The sequence below is a fragment of the Pan troglodytes genome, chromosome 15 (assembly GCF_028858775.2).
Source record: "Pan troglodytes isolate AG18354 chromosome 15, NHGRI_mPanTro3-v2.0_pri, whole genome shotgun sequence".
Taxonomy (NCBI): domain Eukaryota; kingdom Metazoa; phylum Chordata; class Mammalia; order Primates; family Hominidae; genus Pan; species Pan troglodytes.
The window spans coordinates 48904680-48925973 of record NC_072413.2 but is presented as its reverse complement, the minus strand read 5'-3'; the positions used below and the strand labels follow the sequence as shown (position 1 = coordinate 48925973).

The window sequence follows — 21294 nt, the reverse complement described above, 5'->3', positions numbered from 1 at the left end:
TTGGTAAACCAGCCATGCCTGATATTAAGCAAAAGATGATTTTACATGGAATTTTAGCATGTATCTATTAATGAAGATTTTGACTGTTTTTTTCCTCTTCCATTCACAAAATAAAAGGTTTAAAGTCTTTGCAGACTACGAAGCCTATGTCAAGTGTCAAGATAAAGTGAGTCAGCTGTACATGGTGAGTAAATTGCCAAGATTTATAAAGAAAACCAGTTTATTATGATTCATTAAAATGTGGGTTTTTTAATTAAATGCAAATATCAGATCCCCATGTAATATCAGATCTCCATTAAGCAATCAAAAAAACAACAAAAACAAACAAACAACAACAACAAAATAAAACCTTGTCTTTTCCCAAGTTCAGGCCAAGGTTGAGATTTGACATTTCAGCAGGAGTTGTAATTTTTTTTTTTTTTTTTTTTTTTTTTTTTTTTGAGACAGATCTCGCTCTGTCACTCAGACGGGAGTGCAGTGGCATGATCCTGACTCACTGCAACCTTCACCTCTCAGCCTCCCAAGTAGCTGGGATTATAGGCACGTGCCATCACACTTAGCTAATTTTTGTATTTTTAGTGGAGATGGGGTTTCACCGTGTTGGCCAGGCTGGTCTAGAACTCCTGACCTCAGGTGATTCACCCGCCTCTGCCTCCCAAAGTGCTGGGATTACAGGTGTGAGCCACCATGCCCAGCCAGTTGTAAATTTTTTAATATCCAAGTTTTTTAAAAGTCACAAATAATTCAATATTTATTGAGCACCCACTCTGTAGCAGACATGTCCTGGAAGCTAAGGAAATAAAGCCTCAGAGGGGCATTAGGCGTCTTTTTTATGCTGGACACTGTGCTGGCACTGAGAACACAGCATGAGCAAAGTTGAGGTCTCTCCCTCCCTCCCCTCCCTCAAGGAGCCTGTTTGAACGTCGAGATTCTTAACCAGAGGTACACATCAGAATCACCAAGGTAGCTTCATCATAGTACGGATGCCAGCCCCCGCACTGAGAGATTCTTTCCCAGTAGTGGGTGGGGTCATCAGTATTTGAGAAACCTGCCATGATGATTCTAAGGCTAAACCATGGTTTTTTAAGATAAGGACTGACCCCTATTCTCTGAAAATTGCAAAATAGGTACCTCTTCTGGACTTCTCATGGAGGGGGCTGTATCAATAGAATATAAATTTGTAGAAAGAGAAAGGTGTTCATAATTGAATTTTTAAAAAAAGAAAGAAGAATAAGGAAGACAATACTATACTGAGGGAAAAAAAAAAGGGATGGGTAGAGCCATGTGAATAAGCCTCCGCATGCAAAGTTATACGCTTTATCAAACAACTCTCTAGCTGTGTTTTGTAAATATGTAAAAAGGTTGATCATCTCTGATAGGAGAGACTTTTAGTGAATTTCAGATACCCTAGAGGAATGGATACTGGAGGGGGCTAGCCCTGTGCCAAGACTCCAGGGTGGGTTTTACTAACATTTCTTTCTACTCCTTTCCCAAGGCAGATAAAAGGGTAGTTCCTACAGTCACCCTAAATGTCCCACTGGGATTTTAAAAAGGATCATTCAACGCCTGTGCTGCTTTACAGCCCTTATCTTCTAATAGAATAAGGGCCAGTCCCCCAGTGGCATATAGACCAGAATAAGTTCAAGTTAATGGCTACAAACAAGCAGGGCAGTGCTAGAGCTAAGCTCAGGGGCTCACTACCTGCTTCCTGTACATTGGAGAGAAAAGCCATATACAGGCCGCAAGAATGCAAAGACACAGGGAAGAGAATGGCCACCTCGAGACAGATCAATAAAACAGCACAGGAAAGAAAAATATGAACAAGGGCAAGGACAAATGTGAACGTCTCCTCTGTTAAAATTATGGCCCAAATCCAAAGGATGCTCATCTAGAAACCCAGCATTTGATTCAGTCTTTCTTGTTCATTAGTGCAAATTGCAGCTTTTTACTCTTAACAATGATTGTATTGTTGAGACTTAGTAAACATGACCCATATGGCTGGGAAGTCTATTCATTATCCATTTAAATAGTTAAAGAAAATGAAGGGAGAAAGCTTTTATCCTCCTCTTATTACAGGAAGCTTCCAAAGTCTGAATAAACAAATTTCAGATGCTGTTTTGCTGTACCTTAAGGAATGATGGTAGTTTTAGTCTTTCTCGTAAGCATTTATAATGCATTGATAACATTTTTGAATAATGTTCTGTTCACTTCCAATACACTTTTAGAGTTCCTTACAAAATTAAGAGGCTATAAAATAAATTCCTTCTTATCATATTCTTTTATATAAAAATTATGAGATTTTGATATATTTTTATTAAGGATAAAGACTCAATTGACCCTGTTTTGAAGCCCCAGTGGAGTGTTTGGGACTCATTGTAAACCTACTAGGGTGCGTATCTTCAGAAAGAACAAGAAAATCTAAGTAGGTCAATAAAGCCTCTCATTGAATTGTTTGCCTGCATTATAGCTAACATTTTAGAGTAGTGTTTTTCAAACTCTATGAGCCATAGGATAAGTCTCTTGACATGGCATTTAGCAGACAATGGATTCCTCCCCTATAGTTTAAAGGGAAGTATCTTCATTCATAAGAAAGCATGGGAAATATGGCTTACATGCCAAAACATTGTAACCATAGCAGGAATTGCCAACTAGGCAATGTACATCCATGGTTTCTCTTAGAGTGAAAAATACCTTTTTTTCATTCCTAAGAGAATTATACTCTAAATATGAGAAAAGTGCATTCTATTCTACCTCTCAACAGACAAACAAGAATATTTGTAATTTACTATAATTTATTGCTGTCATTTTCCCTCATGAAATGTGTTTGGATGTGCTTGGCTGATGTTTATTATAAAGCTCACTGCACACTGGGACTCTGGGCTGTATATGCACATGTTGTTTACAGAATCCAAAGGCCTGGAACACAATGGTACTCAAAAACATAGCTGCCTCGGGGAAATTCTCCAGTGACCGAACAATTAAAGAATATGCCCAAAACATCTGGAACGTGGAACCTTCAGATCTAAAGATTTCTCTATCCAATGAATCTAACAAAGTCAATGGAAATTGAACTCTAGAATGTCTCTAGAAAACATAGCTTCTTACTGAACTTGAACATTTTTACAACATTCACTGTTTTTTGTTTTGTTAGCTAATAATCTATAATAGTTGAGTATCTCTGGGAATGGGGAGGGAAATTATATGTAATAGAGCTTAAAAATAAAGTGTCAATTTCCAAGGGCTACATGAGTGCCAAAACTTATTTTATAGCAAATCTAGTGATGCTTTGCTACTGCTAGGATTTACCCCAAAACTAGTCATAAAATTAGAAAACTGCTTAGAACTTTCAAATGCCATTTAAATGAACTAAACTAAAATACAAAAAACTTAACTATGTAGAAGCAACTTTCTTACACTGCTATCTGAGTCCAAACCAAAGACCAATGTCTTAGTCCCTGTGGGCCACTAAAACAAAATGGCATAAACTGGGTAGCTTATAAACAACAGAAATTTATTTCTCACAGTTCTGGGGGCTGGGAAGTCCAAGAGCAAGGCACTGGCTGATTCAGTGTCTGATGAGGGCTACTTTGTGGTTCATAGATGAAGGCTTCTCACTGTATCCTCAAATGGTAGGAGGAGTGAAGAGCTCTTTTGGTCATAATTTATAAGGGCACTAATCTCATTCATGAGAGCTCAGTCCCACCTCCTATTACCATCACACTGCTGATTAGGTTTCAGCATAATTTGGGGGGGCAGGCCCAGATATTCAGACCATAGCAACTACCTTATTCACAAATATCCACAGAATGTTTGATAACTACATATTTTTAGATAGGATCTAGATTTTACCAAATTCTGGTTCTCCACAGTGAGGTTTCAGCATGTTTTACAAAGTAGATTATGATAAGCTAAATAAGAACATTCCGTACTGCCTAACATTCGTACTTTCTGTTGTTAAAATGGCAAGTGATTTGTAGAGAAGTCAATGGCCTCAGCTCATCCGACCAGCCCAGTACAATTTTACATTAAAACAATATACATCACAGGTGGTGTTTGGACCAAGTCTTCATTGAAGATTTCCACTCCTCCCAGACTCATGACCACTGCTTGCTCAGGAAATCTCTGTAGAAAAAGGACCCAGATCAGCTCACACCCTTTCCCTACCTAAATAAGCAAAATATTATACATTTTCATGTTGTGGCCTAAGTAAGCCAGAGCAGCCCTAATTGCCTTGAAGGGCAACATACATTTAGCAAAGCAACTCTTACCTCACGGTTATTAACAGTGTGGGGCTTTTACAAAGCAGGTTGTGTTGGAAGCCAGGAGGAAAGATAACCATCTTGACCCTCTCTTTGTTCCTGTATGCATTGCGTGCAATTTCATAGAGCTGCAAGGGACAGAAAGAGACTCAAAGGATGGCCATTCAAAGCTGTAGATTTTTCTAGTCCAATTTCCCTAAAAGTGTACCGAAACAGCTAACTTGGGGAGTTTGTTCCATTAAGTCAGAGACAGAAAACTCTCCATGTCCCAGTTGCCTGTCTCTACAGCTAAAGATCTGAATGCTGCTCAGCTAATATAGAATACTGATAAAACCTCATCCTTCCCTGCTTGAACCTCCCTGCAAAATGCCAAGGAATTGCTATGGACCCACTCTAGTAGAAGTTTGTTTAAAAGGAAAAAGTCTGCATCTTCCATTTTAGAGCCACTACAGTAGAGACGACATGGAGGTTCCCACAGCAGCCTGGGATACCCTACACTTGCAGCTCCACACAATCCAGATGAGGAGCCAGGCTCTGCCACAAACACTCCTTTGAGCTAAGTAGCCAAGGATGCTGATACCCATTTTATAAACCTATAGAGGCTATTTAGGGGTGTAGAGAATCTCCTATAATGTCAGAGACCCTCCTTTTGGCTCTAATCAAAGTTTGGCTGAATGAAAAAAATGGTGAAATGAGTATAGTATATTTCAGTCAGCATTGAGCCCTTAGTTTACCTTTTTCCCATACTCCAAAGGCACTGTCCTGTCATCCTCTCCATGTAAGATGAGAAGAGGAGAAGAAAGGAATTTAACACTAGGGACAAGTAGAAGAAAAGCATTCAGTTAAAGAACGATACATTGAGATTTCTCCTCTTCTAAGTTAAAGCTTTAGCAAAACATGAGGCCTGTCTAAATTACAAGAAATTTCTTTCCTTCCTTCCAAGGAATAACAATATCATACATTTAAAAATTTCACATAGTAGCTTTTTTTCTCCATGCAAGTTTCCCTCTCTCCCATTTACTCATGCAATTTAACTGGCTGTTTAATTAATTTACTTCTGCATGATTTTTGGAAATACTAAAAAAAAAAAACAAAAAAAAACACTGAAACACTGATTTTGTACAGTGTTAGAAGAACCTTATATTCTTCTTTACTCCACCTATTTTGTAACATCTGAAATATTTTATTAAAAGACTAAAAAAGAAAACAAAACTCAAAACCTCAATAAAACAAAAACTATGACAGAATCAGAGACCTCTTTGTAGCAATTTGTTTACTTTTCTCCATAAATGTAGAGGATGCACGTGCAGTTAACAGGTCTGATTAGCTTCCTGGTCAACCCCCTAGTTTGCTAATTCAAAAGGGCTATGGCATGAAGAATGTCTTGTCTCCCACTCTAGTTACTTTCTCAAGCAATGCTTCCCTGTCCCCCCAAAATTCTGATACCCATCCATCTGTGCCACAGTGACTCACTGACACCCCTGAGAATGTTGGATTTTCTCAAGTGTGTTGACATAGAAAAATATATTGACAACTGTCTATTTGGAAGCATTCTTAAATTCTCTAACTGTAACAGGCTAACTTGATAAATTCTAGTCATTGGATTTGCTGTCACATTAGTAAGGTGGATGGTAGACGAGTTTTCATTATATGGGGAAAAGGGCCTAGAAGTCAGAGATGCCTCAAGAAATGTTAGGCTGGTTTTTTGTTTGTTTGTTTGTTTTACAGGATGTCACCCTGTCACACAGGCTGGAGTGCAGTGGCACAATCACAGCTGACTGCAACCTCAACCTCCCAGGCTCAAGTGATCCTCCTACTTCAGCCCCACGTGTAGTTGGGATGACAGGCACGTGCCCCCACGCCTGGCTAATTTTAAAATTTTTTGGTAGAGATGGTGTCTCCCTGTGTTGCCCGGGCTGGTTTCAAACTTCTGGGCTCAAGCTATCCTCTCACTTCAGCCTCCCAAAGTGCTAGGATTATAGGCATACGCTAACACTACCAGCCCTTTAAAAGGTCTTGATAGGCTATAGATATACAACTTCGTTTATGAATTCAGAGAGAGTACTGAATTGGTGAAGTCATTGAATTAGACATGAGGAAAATAGCAAATACTAAAAATTCATAGATACTTTACCCAAATCTTAGTGCCCATCTAAGAAGCGCAGAACAATATTCTAAGAATAAGAATGATATTCAGGATGTCTCATGTCACCATCCAGTAAGTCACATGATAGTTGCCCCTAGAATCCTTTAGATACAGTAATAATGCATGTCTTTTCATCATTAACTTACTTTTCATCATTAGGAAAGACTATTTTGTCTTTTCTCAGGGCATCCATAAGTGTACGTAAAAATCCTGGAATGTTCCGGTAAATCTATTTTTAAAAAAGAAAAAAAATTAATATTTGCCCCATAGCTATGCCATTTGTTATGTAGTCTTTCACTATGAACCAGGGTAACACAGAGAGTAGTGCTTCTCTAAGTAAGGTAAACTTCACAAAAAACTTTTACGATTTAAAAAGTAATGCACGTTGGGAATTTGGAAAAAAAAGAAAGGAATGTAGAAGAAACAAAGCACACATAATTCTGCCATCATAGACCATCATTGTTAACATTTTGTTTTCACTTCCTAAAAATGGCACCACTAACTCTTACTTCTCCATGTAGAAGCAGTGGTATGCAAAACCTAAAAATTGCTTCTACTGTGAACATAACTGGTTTAGTTGGTGGACAGAATATTCTGATTAGTCAAAAATTCTGATGAAAATATACAATACATAGAAAATTGATTTTAGAGAATTTGAACATTACAAACTTTTGAATATGATTTAATATGCCAATGCCTTAAAAGACATTTTAGTTTTTAACAATGACCACAGGATTCCAGATATAACAATGCTCACTCTAGACATACCAAATTTGTTGTTTAATAGCAAAATCCAAGAAATAGAATGCTAGCTAAATCCACTTTTACAATGTTTTGACTCACATAGTCAACATGTAAGTTAGTTTATATGCCCTAGAAATATCCATTTTATCTGGAAATAAGGAGTAAAGGATAAAAACCCTGAGCAATATTGCACCTTTCTCACAAACTTTGAATCCTGCCTCCAAAACTATATCCTAAACCCATTCATTTCTCCCCATCCCCACTATCACTTAGCCTAAGCCACCCTTCATCTCTTGCTTATACTAAGCTGCAATTCCAAGTGGCTCCCTGATTCTGCCTTCACCCTTCCATAATCCAGTTCCCACAGGAAAACCAGAATGATTATTTTAACGTGCAAATCAGATCGTAGCACTCTTTCGCTTAACACCCTCCAAAGGCAATTGGATTAAACCTGAACATGTCACCTTGGCCTCCAAGGCCCTGAAGAATCTGGCGGCTTCCTGCCTCCCTCTCCAGCCTCATCTCCTATCACTAAGCCCCTTCCTGTCCACCTCCTGGCTCTGCTGCCTTCTGCTTCTGGAACATGTCAGGCCTGATCCCACCTCAAGGCGCTTGCCTTTACTTTTACCCCAGCCTGAGATCTCTATATTTTCCCATCAGCTGGCTTCATCTCAGGCAGGTCTCAGCTCAGATGCTATTTCTTCGGAGCTGTTTTCCATAACCAGCTATCAAACCTTGCCCCCACCACCCAGTCATTCTCCATCACATTATTTTGGTGCTTTCACAGAACTTCTCACTATTGGATTTCTTTTTTAATGTATTTATCTTCTATCTGTTTCTCCATCAACAATATGAACTTCGTAGGTAAATGGACCACAACTTTCTTATTCCCTGTGGTGTCCTCAAAAACTAGAAAAGTTCCTGGTACATAATAGACACTTGATAAATATTTGCTAAAGACAAAATGAGTCTATTGTGCAAATATCCCTGGCGTACACTTTGTTATTATCTGTCATTTTCATCTTAGTATGATTGAATTTCAGATATTACTTATTTTATGTATTTGTTTATTTTGAGACAGGGTCTCAGTCTGTTGCCTAGACTGGGAGTGGGTGCAGTGGCATGCTCATGGCTCACTGCAGCGCTCAAACTCCTGGGCTCAAGCAATCCTCCCTCCTCAGCCTCCATAGTAGCTGGGACTACAGGGGTGTGCCACCACACCCAACTAATTTTTTTGTACAGAAGGGGTTTCACCATGTTTCCTAGACTGGTCTTGAACTCCTGGGCTCAAAGCCATCTTCTGGCCTTGACCACCCAAAGGGCTGGGATTACAGGCATGAGCCACAGTGCCTGGCCCAGATTTAAATTTTTTTTCTTTTTTTTTTTTTTTAGACAGAGTCTCACTCTGTCGCCTAGGCTGGAGTGCAGTGGTGCAATCTTGGCTCACTGCAATGTCTGCCTCCTGGGTTCAAGCAATTCTCCTGCCTCAGCCACCCAAGTAGCTGGGACTACAGGCATGCATCACCATGCCTAGGTAATTTTGTATTTTTAGTAGAGATGGTGTTTCGCCATGTTGGCTAGGCTGGTCTCGAACTCTGACCTCAAATGATCTGCCTGCCTCAGCCTCCCAAAGTGCTGGGATTACAAATCTTTGCAATAAATTTGCAAAGAGGAAAAATAAGCAAAGTATTATACATTTTCGTGTTGTGCCTGAGAGAGGAGGGGTAGAGGGGGTAGTAAATGGGACATGGCCAAGAGAAGGAAATAGGCACAGAATAGGGAGGCTGGACCCAATAAATACAAACTTCTGCTTCACAATTTTTTAAAAAGAAAAAGAAATTAAAACTTGCCCCATGGCTATAATGTCATTTGTTAATAGTCTCCTACTATGAACTGTAATAATAGAATAGAGACTTTCTAAATAGAATAAACTTAAATACAATTTTTCTGATTTTAGAAAGTAATTGATGTCATTTTAGGGAATGTGGTAAGGAAATGGGTATAAAATAGGTAAGCCAGTGCCACTAAATACAAATTGCTGCTTCATAGTTCTGGCTTAGGCCTGCTATTCCCCCAGGAGTCTCCTTGGTTTTTGGTTTTATTTTGTTTTGTTTTTTTGAGACGGAGTGTCATTCTTGTTGGCCAGGCTGGAGTGCAGTGGCACGATCTCGGTTCACCGCACCTCCGCCTCCCGGGTTCAAGTGATTTTCCTGCCTCAACCTCCCGAGTAGCTGGGATTACAGGCACCTGCCACCATGCCCAGCTAATTTTTGTATTTTTAGTAGAGACAGGGTCTCGCCATGTTGGCCAGGCTGGTCTTGAACTCCTGACCTCAGGTGATCCACCCGTCTCGGCCTCCCAAAGTGCTGGGATTACAGGCGTGAGCCACCGTGCCCAGCTGGAATCTCCTTGGTTCTGTGGGATTTGTCTGGCCTGAACTTTTTGGCCTGGTCTCATAGCAACTGATCTGCATTCAGGTGTGCTCTGGACTTCCTGACACAGCCTTTCCTTCTCTTTCTTCTCCCTCCTCTTCCATGCTAAGGGCAAGATTTCTTGTTTTGTTTTCTCTTTTGTCTTCTGGTACTCTCACCCCTGGAATTAAGACTCCCCTGAGGAGAATTCAGTAAGAGAAGTCCTTCAGCAATTCATCTCAAATTCTGAAAGAGTAGGAAGAAAGCAAACCCCGGTCAATCTACTCTCATTATTCCTCATTCCCTTCCAGCCAGGAGTGCCCTTTGAGACTCACAGGTCATACCTTCCCCTCCAGCCTAGACCATGGCAATGGGCTCTCCTAATTGGTCTTCCTACCTTCCTCTCTCTTCTGTAACACCACCAGATAAACATCCTTAAAATACCAGTTATATTAAATCTGCTGTTACGAAGCTTTGGGCATGCCACACTATCTACTGAAAACAACAACTAGACAGCAAGCCCATCCACATCTGGCCACAATCTTTCATTCCAAACCCTGCTCACCTCCAGTCTATCTGCCTGCAATTAGAAGATGTAGGTTTGAGTCTCATTTCTTCTTCTTATAAGATATGTGACAATTAGGCAAACCTATAGGTCTCCATTTCTCTCATCTCTAAGTGGAAGCAATGATGACAAACTCAGAGAGTTGCTGTGAGGATTTAAAAGAATAACGAGTGCGAAAGACTTGTGTGGAAGTCCTCTATTAACTCTCAGGCAGTTTATAACATAGAACAGCCCCATTCCTGCCAGGGGTCTGAGTTGACATTCACCTGTTCCTCGCTCTGTTTCCTAACTGCTTTCCCTCACCTTCAAGAAAGAAGCTTAGGTCCAATAGGCTGTGAAGTCTTCATTGGCCACACCTGTGAGCAAAGCCGCTCTCTTCTGTAATTCTCCCTGCCTTGAATTCTCCCTGCCTTTTCTTGCCATACATAACACTTTAGCCTAATTTGTAACAGAAAGAGGGACAGAAAGGAACAAGTATTTGTCTAGTGCTTACGAGCAGCTGGGTACTTTACATATATTATCTTACTTAATTCAGTCTTCACAACAACCCTGTGAAGTGGTCTTCGCCAACCCCTTGGTAAAAAAAATGGGAAAACTTAGGGAGAAACAATTTACCAAGGTCACAAAGGGTATGTGGCCAAGGACAGATTTGAACCCAAGTCTGAGGGGCTCCACAGCCCATGCTCTTTTCCACAACATCATGCTGCCTTTCAATTCTGAGTAACAAAACTGATTCCAAAGAGACCCGTAGAAATCCCTGTTGTTAACTTTATACCTCCTATTTATGTCCTGTTGAGATCAAGTGATAGAAAAACCTATACCATGCAAACACTAATCAAAACAAAGATATACAAATATTGGACAAAGTTGACTTTAAGTCAAGAAGCAATATTGATCACAAAAAAGGTGGACATTTTATGATGAAAATGATGAATCCACCTGGAAGATATGAAAACTAAATCATAGGCTGGCAATGGTGGCTCATGCCTGTAATCCCAGCAGTTTGGGAGGCTGAGGCAGGTGGATCACCTGAGGTCAAGAGTTTAAGACTAGCCTGGTCAACATGGTAAAACCCTGTCTCTCCTAAAAATACAAAAAATTAACCAGCTGTGTTGGCACATGCCTGTAATCCCAGCTACTTGGGAGGGTGGGACAGGAGAATAGCTTGAACTCAGGAGGCAGAGGTTGCCATGAGCTGAGATCACGCCACTGCACTCCAGTCTGGGCGACAAGAGTGAAACTCCATCTCAAAAAAAAAAAAAAAAAAAACTAAACTAAATCATAATATTATTAGGCTTATGTACCTAACAACATAACCTCAAAAAAACTAAAAAAAAAGTAACAGTACTAAAATAGAAATAAACCATTCCACAATCATGATGAGGTACTTTAATAATCCTCTTTGAGTAACTGAAAAAGCAAGCAGTCCAAAAAACCAGTAACAATAGACAAAATTTTTTCATGCGCGTCTGTGTGAAGAGACCACCAAACAGGCTTTGTGTGAGCAACATGGCTGTTTATTTCACCTGGGTGCAGGCAGGCTGAGTCCGAAAAGAGAGTCAGCCAAGGGAGATAGGGGTGGGGCCGTTTTATAGGATTTCAGAAGGTAATGGAAAATTACAGTCAAAGGGGGTTGCTCTCTGGTGGGCCGGGCGGGGGGGGGGGTCACAAGGTGCTCAGTTGGGGAGCTTCTGAGCCAGGAGAAGGAAATTCGCAGGGTTAATCACTCAGTTAAGGTGGGGCAGCTTCTGAGCCAGGAGAAGGAAATTCGCAGGGTTAATCACTCAGTTAAGGTGGGGCAGGAACAAATCACAATGGTGGAATGTCATCAGTTAAGGCGGGGCAGGGCCTTTTCACTTCTTTTGTGATTCTTCAGTTACTTCAGGCCATCTGGGCATATACGTGCAAGTCACAGGGGATGCGATGGCTTGGCTTGGGCTCAGAGGCCTGACATTCCTGCCTTCTTATATTAATAAGAAAAATAAAACAAAATAGTGTTGAAGTGTTGGGGCGGTGAAAATTTTTGGGGGGTGGTATGGAGGGAGAATGGGCGATGTTTCTCAGGGCTGACAGGTAAAACGGGGGAATTGTAAGGAGAGTTTATAGGCTTTAAAAGGCCATGCTGTAGCAGGCGAGTGATAACAGGCTTTAATCTTTTTAAAGCATGCTGCGGGACGGGATATTGGCGTTGAGTGGGGTAAGGGTGATTAGGTTTTAATGAGATGGTAAGGGGTGCATGATCGGTCACCAAGGAGGGAGTAGAGGTATCTTATACTTGTGGGTTAAGGTCGGGGGATACAAGAGGAGGACGCAAAGGAGGCTTTGGATTGGGAAGAAGGGTGGCAATGAGATACAGCTGTAGTCCAGGAATAGTCAGGGAAGCAGATAATTTAGTTAAAGTGTCTCAGCCTAATAAGGGAACTGGGCAGGTGGGGATAACTAAAAAGGAATGCTTAAAAGAGTATTGTCTAAGTTGGCATCAGAGTTGGGGAGTTTTAAGAGGTTTAGAAGCCTGGCCGTCAATACCCACAACAGTTATGGAGGCAAGGGAAACGGGCCCTTGAAAAGAAGGTAATGTGGAGTGGGTAGCCTCCGTATTGATTAAGAAGGGGACGGGCTTACCTTCCACTGTGAGAGTTACCGGAGGAAGCTCGGCGTCCGTGATGGTCTAGGGGGCTTCCGAGGCGATCGGGCAGTGTCAGTCTTCAGCCGCTAAGCCGAGAAGATCTGGGAAGGAGTCAGTCAGAGAGCCTTGGGCCAGAGTTCCAGGGGCTCTGGGAGTGGCTGCCAGGTGAGTTGAACAGTCCGATTTTCAGTGGGGTCCCACAGAGATGGGACGCGGCTTAGGAGGAATCCTGGGCTGCGGGCATTCCTTGGCCCAGTGGCCAGATTTCCGGCACGTGTAGCAAGCTCCTGTGGGAGGAGGTTCTGGAGGAACGCCTGGCTGCTGCGGTTCAGGTGTTTGGAAGTTCTTGTGTGCTGGAGATGTGGCTGGGGTTTGTCTCACAGTGGAGGCAAGGAATTGCAACTTTTTTCTATTATTGTACACCTTGAAGGTGAGGTTAATTAAATCCTGTTGTGGGGTTTGAGGGCCGGAATTTAATTTTTGGAGTTTTATTTAATGTCGGGAGCAGATTGGCTAATAAAATGTATATTGAGAATAAGACGGCCTTTTGACCTTTTAGGGTCTAGGGCTGTAAAGTGTCTCAGGGTTGCTGCCAAACGAGTCATGAACTGGGCTGGATTTTTATATTTGATGAAAAAGAGCCTAAATGCTATCTGATTTGGGATAAAGAAAAAGGAGCATTAACCTTGACTATGCCTTTAGCTCCAGCCACCTTTTTAAGAGTAAATTGCTGGGCAGGTCGGGGAGGGCTAGTCAGGGAACGAAACTGTAAGCCTGACCAGGTGTGAGGAGGGGAGGCAATAAAAAGATTATAGGGTGGAGGAGTGGAGGCTGAGGAAGAATTGGGACCTAGCTCAGCCTGGCGAGGAACAACCTGGGGAGGAAGGGAGAGGTCAGATGGGTCTGTAGAAAAGGAAGATTAGAAAGACTCAGCGACGCTTGGGGTTGGGACTGAGGGGACAGGCGGGAGGGAAAGAAGGAAGATTTGGGACGAGTTGCACTGGGCACAGAGACTAGTAAGGGACTGATGTGTAAAAGAATGCCTGGACGTCAGGCACCTCAGACCGTTTGCCTATTTTACAACAAGAATTATTTAGATCTTGTAGGATGGAAAAATTCAAAGTGCCATTTTCTGGCTATTTGGAACTACTGTCGGTTTGTATTGGGGTCAAGCGGCATTGCAGAAGAAAATAAGTCATTTAGGTTTTAGGTCAGGTGTGAGTTGAAGAGGTTTTAAGTTTTTGAGAACACAGGCTAAGGGAGAAGAAGGAGGAATGGAAGGTGGAAGCTTGCCCATAGTGAAGGAGGCAAGCCCAGAGAAAAGAGTAGAGACATGGAGAAGGGGTGGGGGGTTCTTGCCCTCCAGAAAAGCAGAGAAGGGGTTGGGGCACGGAAATAAGGGATTAGGGCACAGAGATAAGAGGTCAGGGTGCGGAAATAAGTGATTGGGGGTTTTTTGCCCCCTAGGAAAGCGGGACTTGCCGCTAAGGGTGAAGGAGAAGGGGTTGAGGGGTACTTGCCCCTCCCCCAGAAGAGCAGAGAAGGGGTAGAGACAAGGAGAGAAGGGGTTGGGGTACTTGCCCCTTCCCCAGAAAAGCGGGACTTGCCGCTAAGGGTGAAGGACCAAGGCAGGCGTCCCTGCGTGGTCTGACACCCTTGAAACGTGAGTGAATAATCAGAGGTGTCCCTGCAATGATTAAACACCAAGGGAAGGCTGCCTTCCCAGTCTGTGGCCAGCGCCGGAGTTTTGGGTCCACGGATAAAACGTGTCTCCTTTGTCTCTACCAGAAAATGAAAGGAATTGAAATTAAGAGAAGGGAGAGATTGAAGTGTGGTGCCAAGATTGAAAGGAGAAAGAGGTTGAGGGATAGTGAGGGAGGTTGGAGAAGAGAGTAAAAAGGGGCCGCTTACCGGATTTGAAATTGGTGAGATGTTTCTTGGGCTGGTTGGTCTGAGGACCTAAGGTCGTAGGTGGATTTTTCTCATTGAGCAAAGAGCAGGAGGATGGGGGATTGATCTCCAAAGGGAGGTCCCCCGATCCGAGTCACGGCACCAAATTTCATGCGCGTCCATGTGAAGAGACCACCAAACAGGCTTTGTGTGAGCAACATGGCTGTTTATTTCACCTGGGTGCAGGCGGGCTGAGTCCGAAAAGAGAGTCAGCCAAGGGAGATAGGGGTGGGGCTGTTTTATAGGATTTGGGAAGGTAATGGAAAATTACAATCAAAGGGGGTTGTTCTCTGGTGGGCAGGGGTGGGGGTCACAAGGTGCTCAGTGGGGGAGCTTCTGAGCCAGGATGAGCCAGGAAAAGGACTTTCACAAGGTAATGTCATCACTTAAGGCAAGGACCGGCCATTTACACTTCTTTTGTGGTGGAATGTCATCAGTTAAGGTGGGGCAGGGCATATTCACTTCTTTTGTGATTCTTCAGTTACTTCAGGCCATCTGGGCATATACCTACAAGTCACAGGGGATGCGATGGCTTGGCTTGGGCTCAGAGGCCTGACAAATTTAAGCATGGTTAATAATCCCGATTCAATCGACGTACATAGAACACTGCATGAAAAACAGCAGAACACATTCTTTTCAAGCATATGGAAAATTTGCCAAAATTGACCATACATTAGTACACAAAGCGAGTCTCAACAAATTTCAAAAGACTAAAATCATACACAGTATATTCTTGGATCTTGAGAGATTTAAGGTAAAAATCAATAAAAATCATAATCAAATGCCCAAATGCATAGAAGTTATGAATCATACTTCTAAATAATCCATATAGTCAAGGAGGAAATCACAATAATATTATAAAATATTTAAACTAAATGATAATTAGAACACACTTCAAAATTTGGTTGCAGCTGAAGTGTGGTTTAGGTGAAGTATGCCTTAGTACATAAATTAGAAAAAAATAGTAAAAATAAATTATTAGATGGTATTAAGTACTATCTAAAGAAATTTTTAAATAACAACTTAAATCCAAAGAACATATGAGAAAGGGAATAATACAGGTAAAACCAGAAATTAAAAATATAGAAACCATATAACACAGAAGATAAAGTCAAAGCTGGTTCTTTGAAAAGACTGACAAAATTAATTAACTTCTGCTGTGAGTGTTGGCTGCTTCTCCTTATTCTTAGATGACAGAAGCCATCACTCCTAAAAGGTTACGCCATCCTCCCGCCCCTCCTCCACTGCCTACCTTAGCGGAGGGCAGAAACAACAGGCCCTTTGCTTCAAAGCTTAGCACCCCGCCTGAATCAGGCCAAAGCTAGACTTTGCCTGAGGTCACGTCCTTGTTCTGCTCTTCCCCCTTTCCAGTGCTACTACCCTCATTCCCTTTTGGATTTTTTCCTGAAGAACATTTCCTCAATAAATCAAACACACCAAGTCTCTGTCTCAGGCTTTGCTTCTAGGAGAATATGACCTAAAACTGAAACTAAACAAAACCTAAATGAGAAATAAATGTAAAATTAAATAAATAAATAATAAAACACAATACTCATGAATTTGAAGACTCAATGTTAGAAAGATACCAAGTCCCCCAAATTGATCTCAAGTCCCCCAGATAGATCCAATGCAATCCCAAAGTCCCAGCAAGTTTTCTGTAGAACATGACAAGTGTATTTCAAAATGTATACCGAAATGCAAAGCGTTAAGAATAGCCAAGACAATCCTGAATAAGAAGACAAAGCTGAGGAACTTATACAACCAGATATCAAGACATATTATAAAGCTATAGTAATTAAAAGACCATAGTATATTAAGATTGACAGATAGACAATGGAGAGAAATGAGAACCTACCACCAGACCTCTCTCTATATGTATAGACACTGATATATGCAAACATTAGCACTGCATAGTGGTGGGGAAGGTCCATTTAATAAATGACTCTAGACCAATTAGACACTCATGTGGACCCCTGCCTCCATACAAAAATCTAAACCTGTGGATTATAACTTTACATGTAAAAGGTAAAATAGAGTTTCCAGAAGACAACATAGAAGAGTATCTTGATAATCTTTGGGTAAGCAGAGTTTTATTATAAATGACATAAAAGTTACCATAAAGAAAAATATTGGTAAATTGGTCCACATTAAATTTAGAAATCTCTCTTTATCAGCTGGGCGCGGTGGCTCACGCCTGTAATCCCAGCACTTTGGGAGATCGAGGTGGGCGGATCACGAGGTCAGGAGATTGAGATCATCCTGCCTAACACGGTGAAACCCTGTCTCTACTAAAAACACAGAAAAATTAGCCAGGCATGGTGGCGGGCGCCTGTAGTCCCAGCTACTCGGGAGGCTGAGGCAGGAGAATGGCGTGAACCTGGGAAGCGGAGCTTGCAGTGAGCCGATATCACGCCACTGCACTCCAGCCTGGACGACAGAGCCAGACTCTACCTCAAAAAAAAAGAAACGTCTCTTTATCATGACATATCATTAAGAAAGTGAAAAGACAAAACAAAATAATACAATATATTTACAATAAAAATAATGTTCTAATGACTCCTATCCAGCATCTATGAAGAAATTCAACAAATAAAAAGAAATAAAATCTACCTGAAAAATGGGCAAAATACATGAAGCAGTACCTCACAAAAGATGATATCCAAATGGCTAATAAACATATTAAAAGTTGCCCAACCTCACTGGTTATAAGGGAAATGCAAATTACAACCATATTGATATATCAATATGAGGGCAAGGATTTGAAGCAACTGGAGCTCTCATACAGGATTGGTGAGAGAGTAAAGTGGTAAAGTCATTTAGGAAAACTTGCACTGTAATTATTAAAGCTGGCCATATGGATACCTTATTACCCCACAATTCTACTCCTAGGGTATACCCCGGTGAAATTCTTGTACATGTTTACAGAATACAGGTTCAAGAACATTCATAACAACAATATTGTTAATTTCCCCAAACTGAAAGTAATACAAATATAATAAACAACACAATAGATCAATAAATTTTCGTATGTACATACAATGGAATAGTATATGGCAATGAAAATAACCAACCTACAGCTATACTATGCACATCATGAATACAATCCCACAAATATAATGTTGGGTGAAAAAATAAAATACATTCTATATAATTTTACTTTTATATAAAGTTCACAGACAAAACAATATTGCTCAGAGATGCATGTACAGGTGGTAACTCTATAAATAAATGCATAGATATGATTACCGTAAAATTCATCTAAGAATTCCATCTAAGGACTAAGGATTACATCTAAAATAAGGCTTACTGGATTGGGAAGTAATATACAGAAGACTTCTAGAGTGTGGGTGATGCTCATTTCTTGACGTAGGTAATAGTTACATGGGTGTTCAGTTTATAATTGCTCATTAGATCATGTATTTTCCTTATTTCGCTAAATTTCAACATTAACACATTTTTAAAAACAAACTAAATAAAAAGATTGTATTTGACTTATGTTACATACCTACAATTTAATGAATTTATTAGTAATGACTTAGAGTAATATGATAGATATGCAATTAATGGTTATATTATATTAAAATGAATGTTCAGTTTCTAGAACCAATTGAAAATATTTATTATATCTGAAATTACTCAGCATTCAGTATTTTGCATTGTAGAGGGGATTCCTATATTTAGTTAAACTTAGATATTAAAGCCATTTTCAAGAGTATGTGATTATGTGAACTCGCTGTCCTAGAAAGTGGTGAGCTACTTTTCCCTGAAAATAGTTAAGTAAGTTTCAGAAATTCTGTCTATGATGGAATTCTATCTATGATGGCTTATTGTACAAAAAAATTCCTAAAGTTGTTAGAGTAACATACTCCAAGATGTCTTACAGTATGAAACAACAATGTAGAATAATTTTTAAATTGAGGCCATGTATCCCTCTAAGACTTTCGCTCTCTCTCTCTCCCCACCTCTCATTTGCTAACGTTTACACGTATGTACAACTATAAACAATTGAGCATTAGGTATAGAATAAGATTATAAAGTTAGGATAGTCTACACAATAGATTTTTTTTCTTTCTTTGAGACGAAGTCTCACTCTGTCGCCAGGCTGGAGTGTAGTGGCGTGATCACAGCTCACTGCAACCTCTGCCTCCCAGGTTCAAGCGACTCTCCTGCCTCAGCCTCCTGAGTAGCTGGGACTACAGGTGCGTGCCACCACGCCCAGCTAATTTTTGTATTTTTAGTAGAGACGGAGTTTCACCATTTTGGCCAGGATGGTCTCAATCTCTTGACCTTGTGATCCAGCCACCTCGGCCTCCCCAAGTGCTGGGATTACAGGTGGGAGCCACCACTCCCGGCCCTTGAACTTATTTTCTTAGAAAGTTTGTCTTCATCTGGCATACTGTGTAAAAGTATTTCGCAGCTTTCTTAAATTCTCTAGAAACTTTCTTACGATGAATTTATGAAAGATATTCAAATGACATTCATAGGGCTCAAAAATGATGTATGAAACGTTTGTTTTCACTTTTAAGAAGAAAATAAAAATAAAGAATAAACTTAAGGCAAGTCTATCTACTACAAAACTATAAAACAGATATCGTTAGAAGAAAGCGAAGGAAATATCAAATCCGACAGCCATGGGTTCCCTTTTGTGGTAACTGGTTAATAAACTGTCTCAGATTAGAATAACTTAAAAACATATAAAACTACTTAAGAAAAGGAAGACTGTTAATAAACATACATGTGTAGAAATAGCCTACACTGTATCAAAATAGCCTACTTTGCTCCCTTGTAAAGAAGAATCAGAGTCTCACCTTTAACAAGGGATAATTGATACTTGCAACCCACATGTTGGTAAATGGAGCTTCCAAGACAATAGCATCAACTGGGCATCCTTGAAATGAAAGAAAGAAAGAAAGGAATCAGTAACTCCCTATTCAAATACCATCTTTCCTAGATAAGGAGTATTCAAGATCTTGTACATGAGCTACGTGCATCAAAATTATTTGTGAAGGTTATTAATAATGCAAATTCCTGGACCCCACCTCATATTTATGAGTCAGATTCTCCAGGGTGAGGGCTGAGAATGTGCATTTTAACACGCTTCCATCCTCCCCTCCCCAAGAGGTTTCTGTGCACATGATGATAATTGAAAACCACTACCTTCTTCTAAGAACACAACCAGGTCATCATGGCTTGGACAACAAGAAAGCAAGGCCAGGCACGGTGGCTCACACCTGTAATACTAGCATTTTGGGAGGCCAAGGCAGGCGGATCACGAGGTCAGGAGATGGAGACCATCCTGGCCAACATGGTGAAACCCCATCTCTACTAAAAATACAAAAATCAGCCAGGCGTGGTGGTGCACGCCTGTAGTTCCAGCTACTCGAGAGGCTGAGGCAGGAGAATCGCTTGAACCCGGGAGGCAGAGGTTGCAGTGAGCCGAGATTGCGCCACTGCACTCCAGCCTGGCGACAGAGCAAGACTCCGCCACAAAAAAAAAAAAAAAAAAGAAAGCAAAGTATTACAGGAAGACGGTTTTCTGCAGTCCATGCAGTCCGTTGCTAAGAATGTGCCAGAGGCTGACTAGGTTGTTTTGGTCAACACTGACTCTAAGAACGATTAGAAAAGATGTGGTTGGTTAAGGTATGTATACGTATATGTTTGAATGGATATGGGGGCTAGTGGTCAGTGAGAAACTACAGAACCAATACCAAAAGAGAGAAGTCCAGAGAGTTTGAGCTGCCTTTTCCCTCAACTCAGTTGAAAGCAATAGTGGTGGCTGAGAGAATCAGAAACGAGACAAAACTTTCAGCATTCTGACAAAATCCAAATGACAGAAATTAGAGTTCAGGATCTGACAAAAAAGAGGACCCTAGTACATTTCTCAGGCTTTTGGTTGTGATCTCAAAGAACTACAGTCTAGGAGTAATGTGAACTAGAAATAGACCAGCCATCATAAAGACTGAAGACCAGCTTCAGATCAGCTCAATCTCTAATTAGATTAAGGTGATCTGTCCCTACCATAACTGCCTTTCAGGAGAAGAGTAAATTATATCTGGAAGAAGATAATATCAGTTCAAACCTCAAATCATTTCTATGATTTTCCATAAACCACGTGTAGCCCTTAATCAAAAATAGCCATACAAAGATGAGCAAAACACACACACACAAAAGCAGATAATTGTAATGTAAATGTTTAAATTGTATGGCATTAGGGTAATGAATATTTGCATTTATATAGCATCTCTATATAGGGAGTAAATTCTAATTTTATTTTTTTTTAAATGACCCTGTTCACAGAGATTCTAATTCTTCAAATCAGCTAGGGTCGAAGATTCTGATACTAACAGTTAGATCACTTTGAGAAACCCTGACATAAATATTACTAAGAAGGGCTGCAGAAAGCCAGTTCTGTGTATCATTTAATGATACAGTATTTTTTTATCCTGTAATTTAAATTAATATGATATCACTAGGAGGACTCTTTTTTTTTTTTTTTTTTTTGAGACAGACTCTTGCTCTGTCGCCCAGGCTAGAATGCAGTGGCAATCTCGGCTTACTGCAACCTCCACCTCCTGGGTTCAAGCAATTCTCCT

The 21294-nt window shown here is 40.7% G+C and overlaps 2 protein-coding genes and 1 long non-coding RNA gene across 6 annotated transcripts in view; 1 reads left to right on the top strand and 2 right to left on the bottom strand.

Moving 5' to 3' along the window:
* Positions 1-3244, top strand: part of PYGL (glycogen phosphorylase L) — a 39414-nt gene extending 36170 nt beyond the window's left edge. For 2 of the 4 annotated variants that reach the window (XM_001145433.8, XM_016926076.4), the window contains 2 exons: positions 118-184; positions 2906-3244. In XM_001145433.8, coding sequence (XP_001145433.2) covers positions 118-184; positions 2906-3070 — 232 coding nt within the window. In that variant the 3' untranslated portion in view covers positions 3071-3244. Of the gene's footprint in view, positions 1-117; positions 185-1870; positions 2449-2856 lie in introns of those variants that run through there. The other 2 variants (XM_016926075.4, XM_054666548.2) reach the window with 2 other exon arrangements.
* Positions 3245-3490: 246 nt separating this feature from the next.
* ABHD12B (abhydrolase domain containing 12B) overlaps positions 3491-21294 on the bottom strand; it is a 32973-nt gene continuing 15169 nt past the window's right edge. Inside the window, exons 9-13 of the mRNA XM_522850.7 lie at positions 19510-19589; positions 6552-6634; positions 4994-5072; positions 4269-4387; positions 3491-4122 (exon numbers count right to left, since the gene is read on the bottom strand). Coding sequence (XP_522850.2) covers positions 4095-4122; positions 4269-4387; positions 4994-5072; positions 6552-6634; positions 19510-19589 — 389 coding nt within the window. The 3' untranslated portion in view covers positions 3491-4094. The remainder of the gene's footprint in view (positions 4123-4268; positions 4388-4993; positions 5073-6551; positions 6635-19509; positions 19590-21294) is intronic.
* Positions 9354-13454, bottom strand: LOC129137062 (uncharacterized). Its single transcript, XR_008539220.2, has 3 exons — positions 12748-13454; positions 10429-10563; positions 9354-9806 (listed from the first exon to the last, which is right to left on the bottom strand). It is a non-coding gene; the product is annotated as an uncharacterized LOC129137062 (long non-coding RNA).